Source organism: Xenopus laevis, chromosome 2L (genome assembly GCF_017654675.1).
Source record: "Xenopus laevis strain J_2021 chromosome 2L, Xenopus_laevis_v10.1, whole genome shotgun sequence".
Classification (NCBI taxonomy): domain Eukaryota; kingdom Metazoa; phylum Chordata; class Amphibia; order Anura; family Pipidae; genus Xenopus; species Xenopus laevis.
In genome coordinates this window covers 179,666,262-179,683,902 of record NC_054373.1, presented here as the reverse complement: position 1 = coordinate 179,683,902, position 17,641 = coordinate 179,666,262, and the positions used below count along the sequence as shown (strand labels likewise).

At 47.3% G+C, this 17,641-nt stretch overlaps 1 protein-coding gene across 1 annotated transcript in view; it reads right to left on the bottom strand.

Annotated features, from left to right (window-relative positions):
• The window catches only part of clpb.L (caseinolytic mitochondrial matrix peptidase chaperone subunit B L homeolog), a 50,990-nt gene that overhangs the window by 25,419 nt on the left and 7,930 nt on the right, over positions 1 to 17,641 (bottom strand). The window contains exons 5-7 of the mRNA XM_041582738.1: positions 14,204 to 14,332; positions 7,340 to 7,437; positions 999 to 1,113 (exon numbers count right to left, since the gene is read on the bottom strand). Of these exons, the coding sequence (XP_041438672.1) occupies positions 999 to 1,113; positions 7,340 to 7,437; positions 14,204 to 14,332 (342 nt within the window). The remainder of the gene's footprint in view (positions 1 to 998; positions 1,114 to 7,339; positions 7,438 to 14,203; positions 14,333 to 17,641) is intronic.

The following is a 17,641-nucleotide window of genomic DNA, read 5'->3' as shown; positions in this document are numbered from 1 at the left end:
CTGTCCTGTTGCACAGCTACCAATCAGCAGTTCTGCCCTGAGCAGAGATCATCATTATTAACTTGTAATTAGAACTGATACCAGAGGTAAAGGATAGGAGTATTGGGGAACACAAGCTGATACCAGGAGCAAGATTGCACCCCTTAGTGCCCTCTGAAACGCAGCCTTTTTTGTACTTTTCTCACCGTGTTTCACTTTGCAAATGTGTCTCTCACCAACACTGGACAGAAGCAGTACTACACGTTATAAAGCTATCAATATTATCTTGCACTTCTGACAATGTGTAAAAGTTTCCCTTAATGCAAATGGTCAGTTTCTCTGCAGCCCTGTGTGAAAATTGTCATGCAAGGCATTACTTCCCCTTTAAAGGACATGTAAACCCCCCTCCACAAGAATGTAATCAGTGAACAGCCTCTTTGAAATCTTTAGAAAACTGCTACTCTGGTTAAAAGGTTAACAGCAAGGCTACAGCATCCCCTTAATTGCTTAGAATTCCTTCCCTTCCACTAACCCACACTGTCCCCTCCCTCAGTAATTTACTTTGGCTGTTGGCTACTGAGCATGCTCAATTCTTCTCAGCTCAGATTACTAAACACACCCTCCAGTCTAACAGCCAATGAAGAGATAGCATTGCTGGTTCCCATAGAAACTCTAGCTGTCTGATCCTATTTTTCGCCTAACCACCTCTCCTGAGCTCAGTTTAACCATTACACTGCTCAACCCCAGCAGAACTTTTTATCAAAATATTTTGTGCCTGTGTAACCTGCATTCTGCATTGCATGAACTTTTCAGCACACATGTCTCAATGTTACTGATGATGTCAGAGGGAAAATGGCCGGCGGGTGAAAGCTGCTGTTTTAGGAAAATGTGCTGGCGCTGGAAAATGGAGGAGGTATATGCAGTACAAATGATGTAGCTTGGGTGGGAAAGATATGCCCAACTTATATACATGTAGGAAAATGTAGGCTTTACATGTCCTTTAAATGTCTCTGACCTACCGGCTGCTACTGTAGTGATTGCACTCTCCTGGCCCACAATGTGCTCCTTCAGCCGCTGCTCCAGCGGGAACCTCCTCCTCTCCTCCAAATCCCGTCTCCTCTGCTCCTCTTGGAACTGCCGGGAAAAAAGATTCAATTCAACCTCAATGGGAAGTAGCCAAGAACTGAGCCCAAGTAGCCAAATTTCCCTCCCCCGTGTATCTTCCATCTTCCCAATGTCACCTATAAGGTACAAATAAACAGCCGGTGATTCAGTAAATGCCACGGCAGGAGCTCTACCCCATACCCCACACTACTACTAAGGCCTCGCTAGACTTCAGTGCTGTAAACAACAGAAATGCTGATTATTTCATGGAGTCTCCAGGTTGTTGTGTTGCCCATAGGGTTTATGCCCATTTACAAGTCACTGGCTCCCACAACAAAATCTATTTACTGTTTTAGGACCCCACAACACCACAAGGAATGAATGTATCTGTAGCACAACCCATGAGACTGGGGCAGGCTTAAGGATATCACTTGGTGCAGAACTACATGTCCTATTATCCCCCTAGGACCAAGCTGCTGGGGAAGGGGGGGAACATCAACAGTTTCCCATCAACCTCTGGGACAGACGCCCATACTAGAAATTGCTACTAACAAAAGTTACTGTGTGATAAAACATGCCATGCGCTTTAAAGGGTAAATGTGCCTATTTTTCTGACAAAACTATCTCTGCCATAAAATGTGGTCTGCATGTAATCCATATTGGGGGCGCTGCTCTATTGAAGCCTATGAAACAGAAACAGGTGAAATGTGGTACTGCATGTGACATTCTGATGTTTAAATCACAATAATATTTAAATAGGCTTCTCCCGAATAAGCCACATCCCTAATCTGCTTTATCCACAACACAACAAGTGACACTTACCCTTTAAAGGGAACATATGCACAGCGATGGGAGTGGATTTTGAAAAATGTTTGCTAAAGCCCATCCTAGTGTGCCCTTAGTGAGTATCAGGGATGGGAATCTTCCCATGTGGGTGGTGTTTCCCTTGGTCACATATATTATAGGTAGTGCCACAGTGTGTGGGTGCTGGATGGTGCCACAGTGTGTGGGTGCTGGATGGTGCCACAGTGTGTGGGTGCTGGATGGTGCCACAGTGTGTGGGTGCTGGGTGGTGCCACAGTGTGTGGGTGCTGGGTGGTGACAGTGTGTGGGTGCTGGGTGGTGCCACTGTGTATGGGTGCTGGGTGGTGCCACTGTGTATGGGTGCTGGGTGGTGCCACCATTTGTGGGTGGTGCCACATTGTGTTGGTGCTGGGTGGTGCCACTGTGTGTGTGTGCTGGGTGGTGCTACTGTGTGTGGATGCTGGGTGGTGCCACGGTGTGTGGGTGCTGGGTGCTACAGGCAGGATCAGGGACGTCACAATGTTTAATGTTTTGAAAACATTTGGAACAAAAGCTTCCCGGCACACAATGGTAGATGGTTTACACTGAGAGTCTATGGCAGGGATCCCCAACCTTTTGAACCCATGAGCAACATTCACAAGTAAAAGTAGTTGGGAGCAAAACTAGTGTGACTCATGTTCCTAAGGTGCCAAATAAGGGCTGTGATTGGCCATTTAGTAGCCCCTATGTGGATTGTCAACCTACATTGAAGCTCTGTTTGGCAGTGCACCTGGTTTTTATACAACTGGACTTACTTAGCAAGTCCAGTTGTTTATTTTTGAATTACTTGTATTAGATATACAACCAAAACTTGCCTCCAAGCCTGGAATTCAAAAATAAGCACCTGCTTTGAGGCCACTGAGAGCAACATCCAAGGGGTTGGAGAGCAACATGTTACTCACGAGCTACTGGTTGGGGATCACTGGTCTATGGTATAAGTCACACACAGCAGGGAGTGTATGGGCAGCTACAGGGGAGACAAGTGAAACAAACAGTGTGTGTGGCTGTCGGGGAGGCATGTAAATAAAATGGATGGGCCTGGGCTGTATTATATACTCCTGCCAATTCATTCTCAGTCTGTGATTAAAATGAGCCATAAATCGGCAGGAATCCCGCGTGGGTTTAGCGGCAGAATCAGTCGCCCGTCCCCTCCGGCTGCCTCTCCATCACACGCCCGACTCTGCAGCTTTATGACTTCATAAGCAGATCCATCTCCCGGCCGACACCTCATACATCTCCTCCGCTACAAACACGGGAAGCTCTTCTGGGGCTACACAGGGGCCCCCCATGCTCAGCCAACGGGGGGGGGGAGAATATTTCTGTACTGAACACATTCCCTTGCACTTCTGTTTCCCAAACACATCACTTTATTTGTATAACTGCCCGACACCCACGGGCCCAGACTAGTCATGTGTGAGATGTGGCTAATGCCTGAGGGGCTGCTGTAGGAGACACTCACTATTGGGGGGGCTCCTGTAAGAGACACTCACTATTTATTGGGGGGATGCTGTAAGAGACACTAACTATTTATTGGGGGGCTGCTGTAGGAGACACTCGCTATTTATTGGGGGGGCTGCTGTAGGAGATACTCACTATTTATTGGGGGGCTGCTGTAGGAGACACTCACTATTTATTGGGGGGGCTGCTGTAGGAGACACTCACTATTTATTGGGGGGGCTGCTGTAGGAGACACTCACTATTTATTGGGGGGCTGCTGTAAGATGCTTTGACTCCCAGTCACATCAGCAGCCACGAGTCACAAGCAGATACATATAAGCAGGGAGCCGCCGTGTGACTGCAGACTGGTGACTTAATTAATTAAAGGGATAATTCAGCTATTAGCAATGTAAATAAGGTCCCTCCTCTCAGCGCTTCATCTTCCTGCAGGAAACTTGCAGTGATACAATATATCGGATGGGACAGTCATAGTCAATGGAGGGACAGGAATATAGAGAGTAACAACTATCCCCACACTGTGTCCTGTATTTATCTTTATTCCCTATTAATAACATTGGGATCATATCACTGGCCTTCCTATATATTTATTTTTATTCCCTATTAATAACATTGGGATCATATCACTGACCTACCTATATATTTATTTTTATTCCCTATTAATAACATTGGAATCAACCATCATTTTTACCGGACAGGTAACAACCCTAAATGAGAGGCGAATCTGAACTGGTTCCATAGGGATAAAGGGAAACCTGATTGTTCTGCTCAGTGACAGCCTCAAAGCCCTTCCATCAAGTGTGTCCCTTGACTTTCACCCCTTTTACTTCTCATACAGTTCCCTTTGTGCTTGAACAGGAAGTTATGGTGCTCAAGTGACTGTGTCTACTTCCTGTGCAAGGGGGAAAGTATTCCCTGGTACTGGGGTGCATGGGGGAGAGTATTCCCTGGTACTGGGGTCAGGTCTGGACTGAGATTCAAAATAGGCCCTGGCATTTCAGCTACACAGAGGCCCAATCAGCACATCACCAACCCACTAAATAGTGCCGGTCTATGGCAACTTACAGCAGCCCCTCAGGCATTTGCCAGAACCCATAGATTGCCAGTCCGGGCCTGAATGGGGTGCATGGGGGAGAGTATTCCCTGGTACTGGGGTGCATAGGGGAGAGTATTCCCTGGTACTGGGGTGCATGGGGGAGAATATTCCCTGGTACTGGGATGCACGGGGGAGAGTATTCTCTGGTACTGGGGTGCACGGGGGAGAGTATTCTCTGGTACTGGGGTGGCACGGGGGAGAGTATTCCCTGGTACTGGGGTGCATGGGGGAGAGTATTCCCTGGTACTGGGGTGCATGGGGGAGAGTATTCCCTGGTACTGGGGTGCATGGGGGAGAGTATTCCCTGGTACTGGGGTGCATGGGGGAGAGTATTCCCTGGTACTGGGGTACACGGGGGAGAGTTTTCCCTGGTGCTGGGGTGCAAGGGGGAAAGTATTCCCTGGTACTGGGGTGCATGGGGGGGGAGTATACCCTGGTACTGAGGTGCACGGGGGAGAGTATTCCCTGGTACTGGGGTGCATGGGGGAGAGTATTCCCTGGTACTGGGGTACACGGGGGAGAGTTTTCCCTGGTGCTGGGGTGCAAGGGGAAAGTATTCCCTGGTACTGGGGTGCATGGGGGGGAGTATTCCCTGGTACTGGGGTGATGGGGGAGAGTATTCCCTGGTACTGGGGTGCATGGGGGAGAGTATTCCCTGGTGCTGGGGTGCAAGGGGGAAAGTATTCCCTGGTACTGGGATGCATGGGGGGGAGTATACCCTGGTACTGGGGTGCACGGGGGAGAGTATTCCCTGGTACTGGGATGCACGGGGGAGAGTATTCTCTGGTACTGGGGTGCACGGGGGAGAGTATTCCCTGGTACTGGGGTGCATGGGGGAGAGTATTCCCTGGTACTGGGGTGCATGGGGGAGAGTATTCCCTGGTACTGGGGTGCATGGGGGAGAGTATTCCCTGGTACTGGGGTGCATGGGGGAGAGTATTCCCTGGTACTGGGGTACACAGGGGAGAGCATTCCCTGGTGCTGGGGTGCAAGGGGGAAGTATTCCCTGGTACTGGGGTGCATGGGGGGGGAGTATACCCTGGTACTGGGGTGCACGGGGAGAGTATTCCCTGGTACTGGGGTGCACGGGGGAGAGTATTCCCTGGTACTGGGGTGCATGGGGGAGAGTATTCCCTGGTACTGGGGTGCATGGGGGAGAGTATTCCCTGGTACTGGGGTGCATGGGGGAGAGTATTCCCTGGTACTGGATTGCATGGGGGAGAGTATTCCCTGGTACTGGAGTGCATGGGGGAGAGTATTCCCTGGTACTGGGGTGCATGGGGGAGAGTATTCCCTGGTACTGGAGTGCATGGGGGAGAGTATTCCCTGGTACTGGGGTGCATGGGGGAGTGACACATTTATACATGGTGCAATGGAAGTCGCCAGTTCTCCCAAATACTGGATATGAAATCCTGCTCCCTGGGTCCTTGGTTTATGGGAGAAACAAAAAGCTTTGCATAATGTGAGGGGTGAAGGAATGAGGGGTGAAACATTATAAAAAGACTGATGATATTGTGCTGCGCCCCTGCTCATTTTTAGAGTCCCCCCGTCACTGCTCAGTTACTTGTCTGTACAGTAGTTACACTCCTGGGGGCACATTTACTTTGCTCGAGTGAAGGAACAGAATAAAACAAAACTTAGAATTTCAAATGTTTTTTTTGGCTACTTCGACCATCGAATTGGCTACTTCGACCTTCGACTAAGACTTTGAATCGAACAATTCGAACTAAAATTTGTTCGAATATTCGACCATTCGATAGTCTCTTTAAAAAAAAAAGTACTGTCTCTTTAAAAAAAAACTTCAACCCTCTACTTCGCCACCTAAAACCTACCGAACCGCAATGTTAGCCTATGGGGAAGGTCCCAAAAGGCTTTGCTATATTTTTTTGATCGTAGAAAAATCGTTGATTAAAATCCTTTGAATCGTTTGATTCGAAGGATTTAATCGTTCGATCAAACGATTTTGCGTTCGATCAAACTAATTGCGGTAAATCCTTCGACTTCGATATTCGAAGTCGAAGGATTTACATTTGGCAGTCGAATATCGAGGGTTAATTAACCCTCGATATTCTACCATATGTAAATCTGCCCCCTGATGTCACCCCAAAAACAAGCAAAAAGATCTGTACAGAAGAGGCTTGTGCCAACCTGGAGCCACGAAGGAACCGGCACAAACATCAGCACAGGCCTGGGGGAGGCAGGTACTAATTTAATTTAATTTCGTATATATTTGGAAACCCAATAAACAAATACAAATAGAAAGAGAAAGGCATCACAAAACACTTGTTATTTCACAACAATCATTCTGTGAAGCTCAACTTCCCCTTTAATTTAATTCTAACAATATAAATAGTTTTATACGAATGAAAAGAAATTGCGCTTAGGACTTTCCCTGTAATCAGCGGAGCCTGAGGAGTCCCAGACTAAAGGGGAAGTAAAGCCGACGAGTAAATAGACGAGGCCCAGGGATAAAAGGCTTCGCACAAGTGATTTCCTGGTGTCGCACTATTTGCTTTTGTCACTTGAATGAGAAGCAGCGGCCGTGCAGCCTCACGTGTGTGTTCATTGGAGCCTTGGGGCATAAATATTCATGGGGCATAATCCCAGAGCAGCGCATTTCCTACACCCACGGTCACCCTTTTATGTATAGGGCCTTGTTTACTAAACTGTGCCCCAACATATACCTGTACCCCGTGTCCCTGAGCCAGTGCAATGCCCCTGTATCATGTGACACAATGTTGGGGTAACTACTCTATAGCTGGCACTGCCCCCCAATGAGCAGCTGTATGTGAAGCAACAGGCCTGTGTGGGGGTTTTGGGGTTCATGCTGGGACTGTTGTATATTATAAAGCAGGATCTTACCCGACTCTCCCAGCCTTTCAGCAGCTTCTTCAGTTCCCCCTCGCGTGCGTAGTCTATGGGGGTATGTCCCATGTCATTCTTCTGCATGGGGTTCCCTCCTACAGGGAGAGAGAAGGGCCAAACAACTGAGCTGGTGCATATTAAAGGGCAACTTAATTATACCTAAATATGTTGCCTGCGTATTTGTGCTGCTGTACACTCTCTAACTTGCAGCAGCCCTACACATGCTGTGCCCGTCACGTTAAACCAGACCCCCGGTGTGTGGGTGGTGAGTAGTGCAGCAAAGTGTCAGTTCAAGTGCAAGTTCTTAAAGGGGTGATTCAACTTTAAGTTAACTTTTAGTATGTTATAAAATGGCTTATTCTAAGCAACTTTTCAACTGGTCTTCATTTTTTCTTTTTTTTAGTTTTTGAATTGTTTGCTTTCTTCTTCTGAGGCTTTTTTTTTTTTTAGGGGTCACTGACCCCATCTAAAAACAAATGCTCTGTAAGGCTACACATTTATTGTTATTGCTACTTTTTATTCCTCATATTTCTATTTAGGCCTCTCCTATTCATATTCCAGTCTTTTGACCCTAGCAACCCATTTGCTGAACTTGCAAACTGGAGAGCTGCTGAATAAAACACAAAATAATTCAAAAACCACAAATCGTGGGTCCATTTTTTGGAAGCTGTGCCCGCAACCTGCAATCCGCAACCCAAGCCAAAACCAAAACCAAGCCAAAACACGCATTCTTACCCACTTAGACACGCTACCCAACCCGGAAGTACCATATCCGCAACCCGGACCCGCGACCAGATGACCATCAAGAATTAGGAAGTGCTGTCATTGTAAACGGGAAGTGACATCATCGGAAGTAGGCGTGATCAGGAAAAGGAGTAAAAATCTCTATTGAGAAAACCCACGGCCCTGCCGCGACCCGCAAACCTGCAGAACCGCGTCTATACCCGCACCTGGAACTTCTACCCGCAGGGTACCGCAGGTTTTTGCAGGTAACCAACCCACTGCAGGACTCCACAAATAATAAAAACCAATTGCAAATTGTCTCAGTATATCCCTCTCTACATCATACTAACAGTTAATTTAAAGGTGAACAAGACCTTTAAGGGAGCATGGGCATCAGCTAGCACCTACAGTATAAGCAGGGACCAGAGGTGAAACACATAGCTGCTGTGTGTAGCAGAGAGTATGGCAGTCATACACACAGGAACGTGACACAATTACATTATATGAATTCTGCATGTCTGATTGGAAACCATTACAGCCCGTGTGTAGTTGCCCAGCAGTGACAGGCCTGTGAGTGGGTCGAGGCTGCTATAAAGGAATAACTGCAGCTGTGTGGCACATGAAGGGTTACATCTCTGCCAGTGACCTGAGGAGGCCCATCTGCCCGGCCAATAAAGTTCATTGATCATGAGCAGAGCGGGGCCCCTGACAGGAGTAATGGCACAAGAGCTTCTCCCCGGCCTGATGACAGCCCCGGGGCCACACATCCATTGTCTCCGTTACAAACGACACTTCTGTAGCTCAGATCAATATGCCGGTGCAATATTAGTGCAATATTACCTTCATCCCCCTGTTAATGCTCTGACGACTTGACTAATTGCACCAATAATTGATACAAGCTGAATCCGAAGAGCTGATCGATTGGCCGGAGCAGCAGCAACAGCCGCTTATTAACCCTTCATATCAGTGGCACCTCATGGGCAACAAGCAGCTTAATACTGGCAAGTCTGTGGCCAACTGTCCTACAACTCCCAGCATCCCCAACAGCTCCCATAACGACAAGCCCAACGTTTGGCTCCTCTCACCCAAAATCATCCCTCCAGCACCTTGACCATACTGTGCCCAAACACTTCTATGAGTCCCAGGAGGAGGTGCAGCTGAAGTGCCCTTCAACTGTTGTTAAACTACAACTCTCAGAACTCTTATAATCGAGCTCTTCCATTCCCTTTATCAGCTTAGTCACTTGTTCTCTGTACTTTCTCTATTTCATTACTGTCCCTTCTATATTTATATATGGTGATCATATCCCCCTTCTATATTTATATATAGTGATCATATCCCCTTATATATTTATATATAGTGATCATATCCCCCTTATATTTTTATATATAGTGATCATATCCCCTTCTATATTTATATATAGTGATCATATCCCCCCTTATATATTTAGATATAGTGATCCCCCTTATATATTTATATATCGTGATCATATCCCCTTATATATTTATAGATAGTGATCATATCCCCCTTATATATTTATAGATAGTGATCATATCCCCTTCTAGATCCCTTCCATTCCCTTTATCAGCTTAGTCGCTGTTCTCTGTACTTTCTCTATTTCATTACTGTCCCTTATATATTTATTATTTATCTATATTTTCATACAGTCCCAGGCAGAGCAGTAGGTAGAGTTGGTAGTGTGGGTATGTGGGGAGGGTACAAGGTTATTGTGCAGGTAGGAGAGGACTGGGGATAGAAAGTAATTTCCATGCACAGTCAGTTCTCAGTCAGTAGTACAGTTCAGGAGACCACTGAATGGAAGTATAGTGGGTTCCAGTGAAACACAGTGACAGTAGGTGGGTGGGTGGGTAGGTAGGTGGGTGGGTGCTGAATGTATAACCCCAGAGATAACAGTGTAGGGAGGTCACACAGACAATGACTTGACTGAGGGATCTTTAGGGTAGAACTCCACGGTGCGGCGACGTGTCAGATGTTCTGAAGATACAGGAAGTGAAGGAGAAATCGCAGGTAAGAACTACATTTATCCGACTGGCGATTACCAGCGATTTCTCCTTCACTTCCTGTAACTTCAGAACATCTGACACGTCGCATGCGTTTTGTCGCATGGCGATGTGTTGGCTCGAGACGCACCGTAAAGTTCTACCCTTATACCTGTGACGGGGGGGGCTCCAGGAATTTATTGGGTCTCACAGAAGTTTATAAAGTTCAATATGGAGGAGAGGCTGTTTCTATGGATATCTGTCCTCACAATCAGAGAATTCAGCAGAGAAACAATGGGCTTTTGATGGCAGGGGAGGGGTTAATGGGAGGCAATAGGAGGCTATTGTGCTTGTGCCGAGAGGAGTCCAACCTTAGGACCCCTATAATAGAGGCTCATTATTCAGCAGCACCCAGTGAGGAGGCAGGGGGAGGCCGGGGGGCACCTGTGTATCCCCCCCAGACAGTATCAGCCAGACTTGCCATATAATGTTTGATAAATGGAGGCAACGAGTGGAGTCTCAGCTGGAGAGAAGGTCACTCATCGGGGAAATATGTTTGTGTCGCTGCTATTGGAAAAAGTTTATCCTGTGACAGCCCCACATTACTCAAATGTTATTAACTCTCTCCTCTCAGCCATTTGTCTTGGGCTTTTTTTTACTGCTCGGAACCTGTCAGTCCCGGGAGTCCAACTCTTACATCAGTCTAATGTAAGACTGGGGGGTTCCACTCCTTCTGCTCCAATATAAATGCACCTGAAATACTTGCACAGGTACCTTAGGTATGGCCCCTAACAGGCATGCTGGGAGTTGTAGGTCTACAGGAGTATCACTGGGAGGAAATCTTGCAGTTGCCAGTGAGTTGCTGGGAGTTGTAGTTCTACAGGGCTATCACTGGGAGGAAATCTTTCAGTTGCCAGTGAGTTGCTGGGAGTTGTAGTTCTACAGGGCTATCACTGGGAGGAAATCTTGCAGTTGCCAGTGAGTTGCTGGGAGTTGTAGTTCTACAGGGGTATCACTGGGAAGAAATCTTGCAGTTGCCAGTGAGTTGTAGTTCTACAGGGGTCTCACTCGGAGGAAATCTTGCAGTTGCCAGTGAGTTGCTGGGAGTTGTAGTTCTACAGGGCTATCACTGGGAGGAATATTGCAGTTGCCAGTAAGTTGCTGGGAGTTGTAGTTCTACAGGGGTATCATTGGGAGGAAATCTTTCAGTTGCCAGTGGGTTGCTGGGAGTTGTAGTCCAACAAGAGCTGGACAGCAGCACAAGAGACATCTGTTTAATTCAATGAACTGGGCAGGTGCCTCTCATGTGCCAGTGCTACTAATGCCCTCGGCCAGGCTCTTCCGTTTCTGCATAGACGGGCCCCACACACTCATGTTTGGGGGACTCACTTGGGAAGCAATATCATAGAGCAGTGGCACAAGACTTCACCCCCTAATTGCCCGAGGCCAGTTGTATTATAAGATGAATAGAAATACTCAGTGTCCCCAAGAATAAATCCTCCCTGAGCCCAATTTTGCCGTCAGAATTGTAATACCTCTAAACACATTGAGTGGCTTAGCATCGTATAATAACTTCTTATAATGATCACCCACACAATGAAAAGGAGTTTTATTGCATAGATGACCCTTCCTTTGCTTATGATTAAAGCTCCTCTCCTCCAGTGACAAGCAATGGCCACCGACTCACTCGCTGTTACTGAAGGATTCACTGAGCACAAATGACATTTTCTGCTTGGGCCCTTAACATGGATGGGGCCCTTTCAATTTGTCCTCCACGTAGGGATGATTAAGGCCATAGTTGGGGGGGGCAATATAATAAATGGGAAGTGAGTTACAGAGATAAATATATATATATATATATAGTGCTGATAACTGGAAAGGTCAAGTTCCCAGATGACTGATATCGGGGGGGGGGGGGACTGCTGTGATTATAAAGGTCCCAGGGGCTCCGGAGTCATCAGTAATAAAAGTGAGAGGCTGGGGGGGCAGTGAAACACTTGTACCCCCACTTCTATGACTTTGCCGCTTACGAGGGGTCGGGACGGGGCAATAAAACTTCTATCGATTCTCTTTGTGGCGTAGCAGTAAATTTAAGGGCAGATGATTAAAGTAATATAACGACTCCACTCGGCCAGTCCCGGGCCCAGACACTTCTTATTGCACCATTAACCCTTCCCTGCACACACAGTGACTTAACCCTTCTGTGTCTCACGACTCCCACAAGAGGGGGATGGATATAGGGAAGCCACCAAGCGGCTCCGCAGATTTCTAGGACATCATCATATTCATATCCACTTACCCCCTAAGCACATGGAAAGGCTGCATGGGCCCCAGAGTAGGTACAAGCAGCAAATAGTGTCCCTGTGTATCTGATGCACAGACCAGTGTCCCACGCAGAGATTACTAGTTGTACCACTGAGCCCACCTGCCACTCCAAGGGCCCCAAGGGTCTGCTGTGTATTGAAAACTGCAACTGCCCATGGCTTTAAATATAGTCAGGCCCTAAATACAGTCGGGCCCTAAAGTGGGCAGTAGGACACGGTTACATTACAACTGCCTAACCTGCGACTCATAACTTTTTGTTACACTACAACTCCCAGCACCCACTTAGGTTCATAGGTTAGTCCTGCTGTACATAAATAAAGGCACCAATGTAGGGTTAATATTCCATGGGCTTCACTATGAAATGACCCCGGCTGTGTCTCTGGCACAGAACTGGTTAAATCGCTTCTTGCTGGTGACACTTCCGCTGACCACTGCCCCCAGGACAGGTCAAAAGGGTTAATGATCGGGACAGCGCAGCGCTGAATAGGGACTTGTTTAACTGAACGGCTAATGGTCTGTGCCCCGAGGAAGGTGGAAGTGCCTGGGGGAGACACAGAGAGGCAGGTGCAAATCAGCTCAGAACAATAACCTGGGACTCACCCCCGCAACACTTCTTATTGGAGATCAGACCCCCTGCAGGGAAAGTGCAAATGATACTCTGACATGTAACAAGGGTTAAGTGTGTGTCCTGCAGCCAAAATATTGTGCATTTCATTGGTTAAGCACTTAACCCCTTGCAACCCCCAAAGTGGCTACATTACAGCAAATGCACAGAATATAAACACATGATAATATAGTGAATAAAGTTCCCCCTCTTGTAAATTATAAGGATATTATAAGTTACCGAGGAATTTCATGACCATGTTTTTATACAGGTCATGGAACTCCAAGGTAATTTCTAATATCCTCATATTTCGCTACAGAGGGTACTTTATCATAATACACACGTTTCAGTGAGTCATGTGACAGAAATTACATCAGAACTCACAGTTTATAACTGATGACATCAGAACTCACCGTTTATAAGGATATCATTTACAAGATATTCATGGCTTTTGTGTAATATATTATATACTGTATATACACTCATAGCAAACAATGTTTCCTTATGTTAAAATATAAAGTAACTTTGGGATCCACAAACAAACTCAGTGACTTCGAATATCCTTATCATTTACAGTAGGGGGTACATTATCCCTTATAATACATGAGTTATGTATAGTGAATAAAGTTCCCCCAATTGTAAAATATATATAGTGAATAAAGTACCCCCTCTTGTAAAATATAAGGATATTATAAGTTACCGAGGAGTTTCATGACCATATAAAAACACAAGGCCGAAGGCCGAGTGTTTTTATACAGGTCATGGAACTTCGAGGTAACTTCTAATATCCTCATATTTTGCAACTGGGGGTACTTTATTTATTATAATACACAAGTTTCAGTGAGTCATGTGACGGAAATGACATCAGAACTCACCATTTATAACTGATGACATCACAACTCACCGTTTATAAGGATATACAGTAATTTACAGGATATTCATATTTGTGTATTATAAGGATATAATAAGATACTGAGGAATTCCATGAACATATGAAAGCACAAGGCTATAAGTTCCAACTTACTGCAGACCAGTAATCCATAGGAGCCAATCAGATGTGAGCTTTCAGTCTAACAGCTACAGGCCAGTAACAGGTACCAGCTGATTGGTTGCTATGGGTTAGTGCAATAATAAAGGCAGGGCACCAAGGAAATATGAATTGGTCGGACTGGAGGGGTAAGTGCAGTTTGTACCTGGGGGGTCACTTACCTCCCTCCAGCAACTCCCTGACTGTCCCATAGTCATCGGCCAACACAGCGTAATGGAGAGCGGTGCAGCCCCGGAAACTGGTCCTGTTGTTGAGTCGGTCACTGAATTGGTCCTCGCGGGTAACCAGCACTGCAGGGAGACACAGAGAATGGGACCGGGGAAGAGTCACCCACCACTCACCCACACCACCACTCGCCCACACCCACCACTCGCCCACACCCACCACTCACCCACCTCTCGCCCACACCCACCTCTCGCTCACACCCACCTCTCACCCACACCTACCTCTCGTCCACACCTACGACTCACCCACCACTCACCCACACCTACCACTCACACCCACCACTCAACCCCACACCTACTACTCACCTACGACTCACCCACACCCACCACTCGCCCACACCCACATCTCACCCACATCTCGCCCACATCTCACCCACACCTACAACTCGCCCACACCTACAACTCGCCCACACGTACGACTCAAACATACCTAACACTCACCCACACCCACCTTTCACCCTCACCTATGACTCACCCACCCCTACGACTCACCCACACCCACCTCTCGCCCACACCCACCACTCGCCCACAACCACCACTCGCCCACAACCACCACTCACCCACCCACAGACACACTAGTGCTGCTCCCATGCCCATTGGAGAGAAATGAAATACCCAGGGCACTACTGATGCTGCTGCTCCTCTAGCATTAAGGTTAATTGGTTGGTCCAAAGGAATCAATATGGCAGCTCCAGCGCACACAGAGAAGTAAATAGCCCGGTCACACACTGACCATTACCCTTATGCCTCCCAAATGTGAGAGAGCGGTCCAATCCTTTTCTGTGTGTAACTTAAGAGTGGCTGGTTTGGGATCCAATACAGGAACAATGTGTCAGCTCCAAGTGCCGCCCCAGATTCACTCCATTCAGCCATTTGTTATAGTAGTCCCTGATGGACAAGAACATTAACTGGCGATTAGAGGAGCCCAGAGACTAGTGTCCTGCCCCCCGTGCTGGTACCTGAGACTCATTCACTCACAGTGATCTTCTCTGCCCCCGGACTGTAACCACCAACCCACCACTTACCCCTGCACCTGCTGCAGCAATTTAACTCACATACAGTCACATCAGAAGGGGTTAATAGGATTGCAGATTTGTATCTGGCAGTGAAAGGCAGGTCGGTATCTCACAGTGAAAAGGGTTAATAGAACGGCAGATCAGTATCTGGCAGTAGGAAGAGTTAAAATATACAGAGCCTCTGAATCTTAATATTGCCAGAGATAAAATAAGGCCAGATCTGTTACTGTCAGTTGGAGGCTGGCAGAAATAAGGGTTAATAGAAGGGTGGATGTCTGATGTGGAAGCATCTGTAACTGGCCGTATAAAGGGTTAATACAAGGGCTGGCAGTGGGAAGGGGTTAATACAAGGGCTGGCAGTGGGAATGGGTTAATACAAGGACTGGCAGTGGGAAGGGGTTAATACAAAGACTGGCAGTGGGAAGGGGTTAATACAAGGACTGCCAGTTGGTGGAATGGCAGGGTGGGGTGGTGCAGGCGGGTCCCTGGGTGTCAGGGAAGATGAATGGGTGCCAGTAGCAGGAGAGCAGTAAAGAGATTAGCGGTGGATTATGATTGGTCGGTGTGACAGCTCAGTGATCATCTGTACGGAATGCCGGAGAGGGACATTAGGAAGAAAAACTCGATAAAGCGTCAGGGGCAGCCGCACCGCTCATCCATCAGCCGCAGCAGCGCATCCATTTCCAGCCCCCGCTATTAAATATATACAGAGTGCGCTGAGGGGCAATAATTCTGGGCTCAAGAGCTAGCAATCATGTCTCTCACTGTGGCCCAATGGCAGATACAGGTTTTACAGGAAATACTGCTTGACCCACGGATCTACTGCAGCAATAAATGCGGGGGCACAGGGAGGGCAATATTGGGGTCATGCCCTGCTGCTGCCAACCTGCCCCCCCTGACTTGGGAATTCACTCCCTCCACCCCTCCACCCGACTGGGGAAACTGCCCTTCTGCAGTGAATTAGGGAAAGGGAATCAACAACATCACTTCACAGTAACCCAGACAGACAGGGAGGGAATTGGACTCACTACAAATCCATATTTTCCTTTTTTACACTATTCCCACTGGGGAGTTACAGCTCTGTATAAACAAACCCCACCTTTGTCTGTGTCCCATGCTTACAGATAAGGAGAAGTTAATTAGGGGACTGGTTATGTCAATCATTAATTAAAGTACTTGCAATGTCACTGTTATGCACTGACTGAGGCAAGAACAAACAAAACCTAGGGGTATTATCGTATATTATTACGCTCTAGAGCAGCAGAGCTTACAATCTATGTTATCCATTACAGTCAGTTTGAACCTGAAGCCAAATAAGATAACCATTAAACAGGCAGATAAAAGGTTCCACATTAACCCGTTAATTGCAAATCACCCCTTCCTCCTGCCAGCCATTCTATTAACCCCTTCCCACTGCCACTGTATAAACCCTTTAAGCAGTTGGCTACAGCATAACAATTGCTAGAGCGATTTTAACCCTTTGTCTGGGGTTGTGTCAGCCCCCCCTTCGTTGGTTCATTGCCCCCCGGATCCCTGGTGCCAGTTCTGCAATAAAGACTTGATGTTCCGACAGCGATGAGAATATTCAGCAATAAAACAAATGCGCACGGGCGGCTGCGACTCCTGAGCACCATTTCCATAATAATAATAATAATGAGCCTCGGCACTGGCAGAGCTTTAACCCTACAGCAGCTAAACTGCACCCTCTCCTGCCCAGAACCACATTCTGTTCCTGTGAGATCTGGGTCAGCGCAGGACACTGCTCAATTGGGGCCATTAATGGGAATCTGCTCAGGGGTCACCCCCGGGGGTACCCGGGGGTCACCCCCCCCTGAGCCAAAACCCAATTCTGATGTCACTGCTGGAAACCCAAAGCCAAGTGCCTGTGGCCCTAACGAAGGGCCAATCAAAGAGAAGCTCACGGAGCATTCCATAAATATTCATGGGAGGGGTGAGAGGCAATAAAGGGAGACGCTAACAGCCCGGCCAATTGTGAGGATTGATTTGTGGATAAGGAAATTAATTAGCACTCGTTACCTCGTTATATTATGAGCCCAGAGGGAGCAGAACATGGGAGAATTAAAGGGCACTGCACATCTCCACTCTCCCTTTCACACACAGACTAAAGGGCAACTCTGCCTCCAAAATATTATTGCACAATGAAGATGTGACTCCCAGCAACTCCCCAATATCCAATTATTCCTCCTTGTGTCTGTCTGTCCCTTTCTCTTCTCTGCACTGCTGCCTCTGCCTCCTGATAAAACTTCCCAATATCCATTCATTCCTCGTTCTCACTGGGTTTATAGTTCTGTGTAACTGTCATTGGGTCTGTCCCTTTCTCTGCACTGCTGCCTCTGAC